The 12,444-nt window shown below is 37.5% G+C and overlaps 1 protein-coding gene across 17 annotated transcripts in view; it reads left to right on the top strand.

Moving 5' to 3' along the window:
* NRXN1 (neurexin 1) overlaps positions 1–12,444 on the top strand; it is a 735,915-nt gene that overhangs the window by 343,973 nt on the left and 379,498 nt on the right. For all 17 annotated transcript variants that reach the window (XM_075497462.1, XM_075497460.1, XM_075497458.1 and 14 more), the window contains 2 exons: positions 6,528–6,650; positions 11,606–11,987. In XM_075497462.1, the coding sequence (XP_075353577.1) occupies positions 6,528–6,650; positions 11,606–11,987 (505 nt within the window). The remainder of the gene's footprint in view (positions 1–6,527; positions 6,651–11,605; positions 11,988–12,444) is intronic.

Below are 12,444 nucleotides of genomic sequence, written 5' to 3'. Positions count from 1 at the left end.
GTTGAGAAAGGTCTCTGAGCTGGGTTAGACATTTCATAATGCAGTAACAAAATCAGTTTTATCCTCTCATGTACTCTGAGTTCAAGTATAGTTGTAATTGCAATTTCAAAACCATTTTTCAGGAAATACGGTTCAACTTAATATAGACCCAATTATTAACCAGCAAAGCTCACTTCTGATTTTGAGAGCACGTGTATGTGTTCTATGTATACTTTGATGTGGCAGGAAAGTCTAGAGGCCAAGACTTACAACACAAAAGTTTACTACTTTCTAATGCTTCTTTCTTTCTCCATCTCGGTGAAATTCAGTAGTGGTCCTTGTTCTGTTTGTAGAGAATGGGCTTTCACAAGACAGTAGTTTATCATCGGTACCTTTCTTGGCAGACACCAAGACTCCTTAGATTTAATTTAGTCCAATAGATCTGTCTATGTTCTGCCCTCCCACCTTGATCCACTGGCTCTATTTAAATACTTACGTGCCACCAACAGTTAATATCTCACAGCTTTAAAGAAATAAATGGAGGTGTATGTGTGCTATCACACCCCAACTTAAATAGCTTGCTTAAGGCAAAAGGTAGACAAAGTTGGGAGAGGGGGAATACTGAGCAGCTCAGGCCATAGGCAGGGGAAGCAAGCTCACAGAAGAGAGAGGAAAGAAACAGGCGAATGACTACAGAAAACTTTGTGTCCTCAGACCTGCATGTAGTGCTTGATTCCTGGATTGGTTGTTTTTTATATCCCTCTATGGATTTTTCTTCTCCAGTGCATTCATTAGGTATGCTGGTTTTCCTTACTAGTGAACCAGATCAATATTAAATGCAGTCTGTTTGTAGTTTGGTCATGTAGAGGAAGCCAGTAGAATTTTCAAAAGTACCTTATTTAGCTTTCTGCATTTCTGTATGAGTGCATGTACAGAAACAGATTTAGTATTATATTTCTGTTACTCAAAATAATATGAGCACATCTATTCTACAGCTGAAATGAAGGCTAATGAATGATATTAGCAACTGTAATCTCCTTCATTTTAATTTCTGAAATGTCAGGTTTTGTTTTAAAAAGTAATAAAAATACCCTAAACTGCCAATACTTTACCCAAATTGCCAAAAGCAATTTTGTCTATAATAAAGCTATTGTGGGCTGGAACATTTTGATCAAGCAGTGCAGACTGATATGTTTTGCTTGATATACGATTCAGTGAATGTGCTGTTCTTGTGGAATTTTCTGTATGAGTCTGTTAGGAAGAAAATACAGTTGACAAAATTTCCTTGACCTGCAATAAGACTTTCTCAAGTTAATTTATGAATTAGCTTTAAATGATAAATTGATACACATCGTTGATCTTTAAAAGGCAACTAAGTTTTTCTATTAGTAAGAAACATGCATAGCCAGGGAATTTCAGGATGATGCAGATGCAGTCATTTAAAATACGGTTGATTCACTATAATAATTGACTTCTTAAATTCAAGTTTGCAAATGAGTGATTCGGAAGACCAGAATTGTTTCTGCAGCTAACCACCATAGACAGGATAATGAAGTTTACGATGCCTTCCCCTATTTGTCTTGTGTTTCTGCATCTAGTTCTGGAGGAATCTTTTCTGAACATTTTGTGCTGCAGACTGGTGTATAATATAGATGCCTCACAAGGTTTGCTTAGTGGCTGTGAGAGTGGCTGCTTGCTGGAACAGAAGCCTAGATTACAGGCATGCTAGATTTACCCTGGAAAGGAGGATGAATGAGATGGCACAGAGTTGTCTGGTTCTGCATCAGGTATTTACAATAACACTCTTAGGTGTCTCTCAGAGCAACTCAGCTGTCTTTACTTTACAATTCAGCTTGCTATGTATATATTATCTTAGCTGTAAGACTCCATCTGAAATCCTGGCATCCCTGACTTCAAAGCACTATTCTTTATTAACTGGAGTGATCTCAGGGTTTTGTCCTTTTGTCCACTTATTCTCTCAAATTTCAAATGGGAAATGCCACCTGATCTTGATTGCTGTAGTATGCATAGTTATCAGTTAACAAACTAGGCTGAAACCACTGACATTTCTTATACTGACCAATAAATAGATAGTATTGCTTTGCCTGTAACTAACTTGGGTTCTATAGGTTAGTTTAGCACTCACTGAACCATCCCGTCTCCCTTGCTAGTCTCCATTTACTTTGTCTTTCTTTCGATACTTCATTTTTTTATATCTACTTTCAATTCTGTGATCAAATGCTCCAAGCAAGTCTGGGTAACATCTTGGTATGTGCCTTGGTGGTGGTGGATGGCATTGTAAGAGCCAGTAATAATTCCTGTGTTTGGTTCAGACAACTAGTTTTGAATGTGTTTTGGTACAATGCCGAAAGCTAGTATCTTATTTCAAAGTGACCAGTTTGTTTTTATGATGTTCTGTTCAAATAGTTGGTTAAAAGATCTCCCAATTTAAGTACAAGAGGATAGATATCTGTAAGAGAAAAAGTAAGTATGCATGTTACCATCAATTAACAGACTCATTTGAATTCAGCAAATTTTCAGCACTTGAATTAGGCTGAACAGGCTCCTTACAAGATAGTAAAGAGAATAGGAATCTCCAGAGAACATTTATAATATTCAGCACACTGAAAATGAGATTTTTCTTTTGGAGGTTCATACTTTTTTCCTTTAACTTTAAAAAGCACCAAAGGCAGTTAAGTTCTAGCTGAGGTGCTGAAAACAAAGTAAGCTCAACTTTGGGTGCCTAAGTAAAGGTATAACTTAGGATGTTTAAGACTTTCATTATGAACTAGGACATACAAATGTAATTGCATCATTGAGATTTTTACCTCTATCGGCTGGCTGCACAGTCTGTATTTTCCCATGTAAAAAGATGGTTGTACAAGCAATTATCTGCTTTTAAATGGATGTGCAGATTTTACTGGCGTGATAGACTATGAGTAAATTGTGGGAGCCATAAAATGCCTATACTTTTTTTATTTGGTACTATCCATTCACACTAGGGATGCATAAAATCTACTAGTTATTTAAACCTTTAAAATAGGAAAAGAGCTGAATATATAGACATTGATAATAAATTTCATACTTAAGCAAGAGGGGATACTTAGTGGTTTTTTTGCAGGTTACAGCCTGTCTCTGAAAGGAAAGTTTTATGATTAAGGTATTAGTGTCTGAGAGAATCAGTAGCTCAGAAAGTGAGCGAGTGCTGGGTACATGAAGCAAATTAACTGTGTCCCTGTCTAGAAAGAGACAAATGAGTTCCAGGGGAAGGACAGCATGGGAAATAGGAATGGAGGGACATAAGGTTGGAAAGGTAGTATCAGTCCATAGAAAACAGGAAACACCCCCCCCCCTTTTTTTTTTTTTTAAATTAGGGCTCTTGCTTTTCTTCTCATGGCAGATATTTAATGTTTTTAAAGAAAAGAGGGTAAAAAAAAAAGCCCAGCCCCTCAAAAAAATGTCAATATGCCAATTCTTATTTAAATACAACAGCACTTTCTGCTGGCGTGATATGAATAAGTGGAATCAGATCAGTGTAAACTCAGAATAAGACTGGAGAGCCAATAACTTAGTAGATTGAGATTTATAGTAGATTCACTATAAACTAAAGCACTATAAACCAGGACAGATGTTTAAATTAATTTCAGGTCAATATATTTGAAAGTCAGTGAGGAAAGTACTAATATAAACTATGTTTGAGGTTGGCCAATGCCATTTAACAAGATATGTTAAGAGTTTCCTTCTGCAGTCCTTGTACTCTTGTGTGCTATGAAGGACTACATGTTTCTGTGTTTAAGCATTTAGAAAATTTTGTCCTAAATACACTGCTCACAAGCACATTTGCTACTTTTATATGCAAAAGCATGTTCTTGGCCAGGACGCAGCCCAAGCACTACCTTCTCTACAGGAATGGTGGGCATCTGTGCTTCCCCATCCACCTCTCCAACTGCCATGGAAAACTATGCTACTTTGCAGAGATGCAACATAATGTGACAGGTACCTATACAATACCTGGACACTGGGTACACTGGGCACTATTTTGTAGTTCCTTGTACTCTCTATGAGAAAGCAAAACCCCCTCTTCTCTGTTAGAGATGGGCTTCAGGAAAGAAAAGCCTCTTTTCCATGCAAGGTAGCTAGTTTCTGCAAGGCCAGGACTGCTTTCAATGTGTTGCTCCCATAGTGTGTTATACCCAGGTTCGTCCCTTTCATAGCCCTTTCACCACAGATCCCCTTAATCCAGTTTTGGATTGCGTGCACTGTGAAGAAAGGCAGCTCATAGATAGTTCTGACCTGATTTTTTTACTTGGAGTACTCTTGCAAAGGAAATGGACTAATATGCAGGAAAATACACATTTAATTTTACAACAGGAAGAGTTTACAAGTCCCTAACCATTAAAAGATAAAAGACATATTTGCCTGTATGAATGTGAGCAGCCAAGTTGGATTTGATATTTATACACGCTGAGGCACCTTTACATGAATGGGACACTACAGAGGGTTGTTAATGTGAGAGCAAATTAAAATTGCATATGCTTTTAGGTCTTTTAGAGATCTGTTTTGAGATAAGAGAGACTAAGTAGTTCAACTATTTAAAATATTAAAAACAAGCAAAAAAAAAAAAAGGAGTTGGACTAAAATTAAGAAGGGCTAACATGTTTAAAATAATAGTAAGGCAGAAAAATATTTCTAGGCGAGCCTATTGACTCTCACTAAGATTTTTACTCGTCATTTAAGCATTTTTTGTAAACCCACCCCTTGTCTCCCAAATCTAGTTAGAAATTGCTTCAATTGAAGCCCCCAATAAAATATAGAATAATAGAAATTGCTTAAAGACTATTATTCACTGAATCTGTATTACTGTATCCAAAGAGAACATTATTCACTTAAGGTTTATGCAAAACTGGTCTTTCTCTTGTCAAAGAAAGTAAACTCATAAGGAACAGAACAATTCAGGTAGATGACATCAGTGAGTACATATACATCTCTTTCTGCTGGGTTTGCACACCTTTCCTAGCCTAGTGTCAATACAGAGGCTTAGAGAAAGCAACATGATGTTACCACAATCTCACTGCCTTTGCTGTAGCTAGTATTTTTATACCTGGAGATCCCTTGACATGCTCAAAATAACAAAGATTGCATATAAAAGCAGGGCAATCAACCAGCAGCAATTAAAAGAATGCTGATAGGAAATGGAAAAAGTCGGACATGAAAACTGTCCGATATGCTGAACAGCTACATCAAGCTATTAATGGCTTTTTCCCTCTGTGCAGTCCTGAAGTCAGAGAGGCTTTGATTTTAGACAATGTCATATAGTACCCATTTATTAATAGACCTCGTCCATCACAGTTAGCCTGCACTGGTGGAAAAGAATCCAAAAAGAAATGTGGGAGAGTTTCAGAGCCAGTGGCGTATCCCTTTTTAAAAGAAGGCTGACACATGCAATGTAGCCACCTGAGAAGACATAGTGGAGGTAATGGTCTGACTCAGTGCAACCCTAATGTATTCATGTCAAATGTTACTTTATTATATGTCTCAGTTAGCAGCAGCCTTTATTATGCCACAGGAACATAAAAACAGGCCAGGGAGGTCTCTATCTTGCAAGAATGTAATTTGTTAATTGCAGGTTAGCTTTACCTTTTGGACAGTCACCACATAGGTCCAATAACTCAGGTTTGAGTACAGAAGCTTTGATGGATTGGTTCAGTGCTTGGTCAATCACCCACTCATATCAATGATAGTTCATAGTTAGGATTTTTCTCTTTCTTTCTCATCTTGGTCAACAGTGCAAGGGAAAATTTCCATAATAATTTTCTTCTGAGAGATTTTTTTCCCAGGTATTAAAGATACCCTCTTTTCTAGATTTGTGAATACTTCAGTTATTGCAAGTACATTTTGCTATACATAGAATTATATTTGCTTCAAAAGTGTTTGTTGTACTGTTTACAAAAATAGCAGATTACAAAAAAAGGTATCCATTAAATGAAAAAGAAAAGTGTGGTTTGGAGGTCCACTAACATCAGAAGGTACTGGATCTGAATATTAACGAGTCATCTGGATGACAAGGTAAATAGATGATCTTCTGAGAAGTCCTAATAAACAAACATAGGCTGAGAAGCTGACATAGATTAAGAAAAATATAACACACATGCACACACATTTACTACTTGTACCTTTCCCCCAAACTATTTTTATTGAAGGAACAAAAATCCAGTCTTGTAAACACATGCTGAAGTTCTTCTGTCTGCAGTAATCCCATTTCTTCCATGACTGGAAAATACATAAATAAATCCATGTTGACTGTGCCTATTTATGACAACCCAGTTCATTAAATGTGCATATACAATACATTTATATAGTTAAATATACCGTAGAAGTGTTTTAACATAGTAGCTCTGTATTTGGAGGTTTGCTTATAATTTGTAATTTTCTTGCTTGATGTGACTTTTAACATTTGCCCAGACAGCCTCTGTCTGTCTCTCTCTCTGTGAGGTTCGCATGTAAACTGATTTAAAGATTGCATAATGACTGTTTGGCATATCCTACAGGCAAAGGTCCAGAAACCCTTTTTGCTGGCTATAACCTCAATGATAATGAGTGGCACACAGTGCGTGTGGTTCGGCGAGGAAAAAGTTTAAAGTTAATGGTGGATGACCAGCAGGCCATGACAGGTAGTGTGGCATTGTGACTCCGTGTTACTGGGGGGAAACACAAAACAAAAAATGACAGAAGTAAAATGCCTTTATCTGAAAGCAACAGATGCTTTTTTCTTTTCTTGGGTAAGACCAAAAATCCATGTTATGCATCTTGAAATATTGCTACTACGAGTGCATTATTACACTTGATATTAATGTTACTCTAACATTGCTATTGAAATTAATGAAAACCTCCATGCTGGCTTAAATGAATGTTTTTATACGGTAATTGGAGAGAAGTCATTTGATACATCACTAATGAGAAGGCAAGTAAAATGCTTTTAGCAACACGCTGAATTTATACTAAGGTTAAACTCTAATCCATTGCTGTTAAGAAAAAATTTCATAAATGTTTGAAGGATATTCTATTGTGTTTTAAATCTTGCATCAGCTGTCCTCAATAATTAAATGTTAGGCAACAGGTTTTTCTCAAATACTAAAATAGAAATTGGGATGGGAGAAAAAAACATGGCACGAATGCCAGCAGATGTTAGAAATATATTCCTATGTATACATTATCAGAAATAATAGAGAAGACTTTGATTTTGTTCTGTTAAAGGTAAGGCTTACATATGTGGTATTAATAGCAACAGACCTGGCTTCTGGCCCTGATTCCTTGCACAATACAATGTGCCTAATTTTGTGTTAGCTGTTTAGTATTTTACTTTATTTTCATGTAGTATTAAATAGCTTTTATTATTGGTTTTAAGCTTTGTTAAAATGGTAACAATTTTAATGGGTTTTTGAAAGGAAAGCACCTTCTTTAGTAGTCGTCTTTCACCTCAGCAGAATACTGAAGGCCATGTCACCAGTAGAAAAATAATGGCTATGTATTCATATTGCTGCAAAGTCGTATTTTCTAGAATCAGAAATTACCAATAGATCTTCCAGAGGTGAAGCAAAACTTTAATCTGTATATGTGATGATGTTTTGGGTCATTCTTCCAAGAAAGCAGATGGCCTAAACCAGTTATTTCCTTTATGAAAATAAATATATAGTACTGGAGGAACTATACTAAAAAATACCCTCATCTTGCTGCTTCAACTGGCAACTCAAATAATAAGGCTACTTTGTGGACATTTTCTAGTTAGAGGAAGCTGTTTAGGTCTGAATAAAATATAGCATCTAAAACCAAACGCAGATTTCCTGGGCTCCTCATGGCAGATTTTTTTATTTATCCACCTGTAGTATACAAATACTTATTAAATACAAATACTTAGTTAAATACAAATACTACAGGTTACAAAACCACCAGGAAGTATTGTTTTCACCTTTGGGTTCAGTCCCAGCTGCTCAGCACAGCTTCAGAAAGTTCAAAATATGTGTGATGAAGATGATAAGGATTAAGAGGAAAACAGAAGGTTTCTATCATTTATAGTCTAGTCAGGTGAAGTAATAAGTAAAGAATGCAGGGCTGGAAGTTCTTGTAATCACTCTTCATTGTGGATAACTGTAGTTACTATCAAATATCATGGTCTCAGCATGTAGCTGAGACACTGGAGCAGGCTTCCTAGAGACGTGGTCGATGCCCCAAGCCTGTCAGTGTTTAAGAGGTATTTGGACAATGCCCTTAATAACATGCTTTAACTTTTGGTCAGCTGTGAAGTGGACTAGATGCAGTTGGACTACATGATCCTTGTAGGTCCCTTCCAACTGAACTATTCTATTCTAGCTGTTAAAGCCAGTGAGTCTTTTCAGTTGCCTCCTGATTAAGCAAAGTCTTCCTGAACTCCCTGCCGGAAGCTGTGTGGCCCATCTGTGGCCTCCTCTATCAGTGAGGAGGGAACTGGCATGAGAGAAGGAGCTAGGGGGAACTTGAAAGTCTGATAACACAGGAAACCTGCTGTTAGTCCCAGGAATATTACATTTTCTATTCACTGTGACTTTTTTTTTTTTTTCAACACAGTGTGTTGCCAAAGCCTTCATGAGCTTAAGTTTTCACTCCCATCTGGTAGAAAGTCAAATGTACACAATGCAATTTAATGTGTAGTAGCTTTGAATTTCCTAAAGGGGTAGTGGAAGAGTTGCCATATCAGATAGGAGTGTTCTTGCTTAAACTGCTAAACTGCTTAGAACTTTTCTTCAGATGTCCCAACAATCAGAAATGTGGTTAAAATATAACCCAGCAGTTATTCACGTGAAATATTATTATAATCTTATGGGAACATGAGGAAAAAAGGACTTTCTCCCAAAAATTCCAGCTTCCCCCTGCCACGCACTGTGTTTTCCTTTTTTTGATTCCATTTCCTGTGTCACATATTTAAAAAGCCCATCAGATCCAGAAAGCTTAAGCTGGAGGGGAATCCATTAAATAATTCAGCGTCACTTTCCATTTTTTACAGGTTACAAAATACCACCTGCTCATCCATGTACTGAGCTTAGTTATCTCTGGTGAATGCATAATTTGTGCATGGATAAATAATATCTTTCAGAATCATAACTAGCTTTCATTGGAAGTCATACAGGTGATTTTGAAAATATTACTCATCATAGAAGAGTTTAAATACTTGCAGCCCTGATGCACTTTGTTTTCTGGAAATGTATAGAAAATAAAAGTGGACCAAAGGAGGTCACAGTTGGACAACGGAAAGGATATCTAACTTACGGTGGTTATGAAGAGAAATTCACTTGTCTTTTTGTATGTCCCATAGTGTTGCAACAGGTAATGCATTTTGTGCACCAGCCTGACAGGTTAAAAAAAAACAAAAAACAAAAACCCCAACCATGTAAGCACAAACTGCAGCCTCTCTCTCTTTCTTCATTGCTGTAGTTGCAAATACTGTGGAGCACTATGTGAAGTCTCAAGTCCTGTTAGCATGTTTGTACAACTGAAATGTTAGAGGGAGATTTGGGATGTGAGCCCAGATTCTGGAACTTCTTTATTACTATGCTCAAGAAAGAAATACATTTAAGGTAGTGAATGTAGCGAGGATACTGTGCGACAGGCCAAAGCTTAGTGGAGTTTTGCCATGACATTTATGCAATGCCATCTGAAGTGATATAAGACTGGAATACATAATGTTCCTCTAAAACATGATCTTCAGCTCCCTGGCTGCGATCCAATATACAGCTCTTGGCCTTGCAGAAAGCTACAGATTTGGCATTTTTCAAGACAGCTCTCTGACTCATTACTGCAAGGAAGAACCCACCTTTGCTAATACATCAGGAGAAGTGGTATCTTCAGAACTGATGTTTAGAAACAAGAATATCAAGAAGGCTGTCCTTGGGGATTAAGGTGCCTCTTGCAGTGCTGAGCCTGTATGACTGCAGATCCTAGATGCTGATGGTGTTCAATGACATCAGTAGAGTTAGGTCAGAATGCGTCCTGAAGCTAAGTAAGCTGCTTGTAAATATTTATCATAAATTATTAGAGCAATTTTCTTTTAATTGTATTAAAGCTTGTGGACCTATTTTCACTGTAACTTCACTAATACCTGTATTTGTATCTCAGTGCTGTGACTTAACCTGTTTGTGAATGCATCTCCCTGGGCAAAGCCGAGATATCTACATTCATCTTGCCCTTAACCTTTCCCTGTTCACACACGCGTACACAGACACTCGCTTATAAAACCTATCAAGGTACAGCTGTCTAAGCCTGCCTCAGGGCTTTCTGCACCACCACTGAACACCATCCAGCCTGGGTCAGAGCTCACACTCTCCTCTTGGAATAGGATGTTCAGGGAAGGACAGAGGTAACTCAGTCTGTCAACACCTTTGCACTGCACGTGTGGGAACCTGTATTATAGAGCAGTTTTATGCCAGTATTTATTCCAGCTTGGCTGGGTCTGCTGGTCACCTTCTTTGTACTCCATGAGAGAGACAAAACATCTAAGGAACTGGGAAATCTAGTCCACAGTTTGCAAAAGGTAGATTAAGTGATTAAAACTGATTAGTAATAAAAAACTGTTTTGTCATTATACCCCCACAACATGACCATGAATCAGCCTTGTGATAGTACTGCCCTACTTCTTTAAAATAAGCATGGAAAAAAAATCTAAGCTCTGTTAGGAAGGGGAACTCTTCAGTAGATACAATTTTGATGTGCTGGGTAAAGTATTTAATAACTAGCTTTAAAAATTTACCTGCCCTGTATGCAGTGTACCCTGACAGTGTTGATCCTTTCCTTCAGATTAGCTATACAGTCAGCAAATTTCAGGCTTTCTCCTGTGCAGGAGTCCTTGCATGACAAAGAGACTCAAAGGTAGCTGTGAGGCTTGGTTTTGGCCACCTTTCTGATACAAGCAAGTCCCTTGCTATTTTCAGGATTACAAGACACTGACATACATCCTTGCTGCAGGCTTTCTGCTTCGTCCATCTCTTAGGCTCTGCCCCCCTCTCCCCCCATTTATCCCCATGGTATAAAGCTAGTTGCTTTTAAAGAAGGCTCTGTCCACCCTTGCAGCACAGGGTTTTGCAGCAGGGCCAGCATTAATGTACCTAAGACAGCTTAAATACGACTCCTTCCTTCCGCTTGCCAAATCATGCGCTTTTAAGCAAACCACATGCAGTAATATCCCCCAAACTGTTACACTTCTCTTCCATGAAACCCTAACATTGTAGTTTTAGCTCTGAGATTTGCCTTTGTGTTCTTCATGTTGTCTTAATTAATTGCACTTGCTTATAGTAAAACTACATGTCTGGTTAAGTGTAACCAAAGTGAAGGATTTTGTTGGCAGTTTGATATGCTGTGGTATTGCACTTGAGTTTAGAAATCTTGCTGTTTGCCTTATACAAACATACTGAACTCAGTGGAAAGGCTTCCAGATGTTTACCAGAAGTTTGGATGAATTTAGAAGAATCCTTTTTGGAGCCAAGAATTGGCCTTGCGCATTCTGAAAAGTGTGAAATTGATGCAGATACTTAATCACATGGTGTGCTTTTTGACCTTCTATTTCAGATTCTAACATGTGTTTTCTTGTTACTATTTAAAGGTCAAATGGCTGGTGATCACACACGACTGGAATTCCACAACATAGAAACAGGAATAATAACAGAACGGCGCTACTTGTCTTCTGTGCCTTCTAATTTCATTGGGCATCTACAGAGTCTTACATTTAATGGCATGGCATACATTGACTTATGTAAAAATGGAGACATCGATTATTGTGAGCTAAATGCAAGATTTGGATTCAGGAACATCATAGCAGACCCTGTAACATTTAAAACAAAAGCAAGTTATGTTGCATTGGCCACGCTACAAGCATATACTTCTATGCACCTTTTTTTCCAGTTCAAAACAACCTCTCTGGATGGATTGATACTTTATAACAGTGGCGATGGAAATGATTTCATTGTGGTTGAATTAGTAAAAGGGTATGTATGGATTAGCATAATGATGAAAAAAGTCTATTCAAAATACATATACAGGAGAAATACAAGGGAAAGTTTAGGATACAAATCTTTGCCTGACTGGACATACATGATTGAATGTTTCTTCATATTAAACTTCATATGCTTTATTGTGACTTTTTCTTTCAGATGAAGCTAGATGCCTGAAAAATATGAAAGTAAATAATAGGTATAACTTCTATAGTGTTTACCAGAAAGAAGTACTAGTTTATAGCCTTCCTCTTGTTCTCTCTCTAAGTATGTATGCATGTGTTGGTACATGGAGTGCTCGTTACTTTCCAGAAACTTGGGACTGCATCTCAGCTCATCTAAACAAATGGTGATTAGTCTGAATTAAGGTTGCTTCCCCATTTGACATTCATTGTTGTCTTCTGGTTTTACCAGCACTGCTGAGGAGTATAAGGAAACAGGAAATATTAGA

This window comes from Mycteria americana, chromosome 3 (assembly GCF_035582795.1).
Source record: "Mycteria americana isolate JAX WOST 10 ecotype Jacksonville Zoo and Gardens chromosome 3, USCA_MyAme_1.0, whole genome shotgun sequence".
In the NCBI taxonomy this organism is placed as follows: Eukaryota; Metazoa; Chordata; class Aves; order Ciconiiformes; family Ciconiidae; genus Mycteria; species Mycteria americana.
This window is presented reverse-complemented; position numbering and strand designations above follow the sequence as displayed.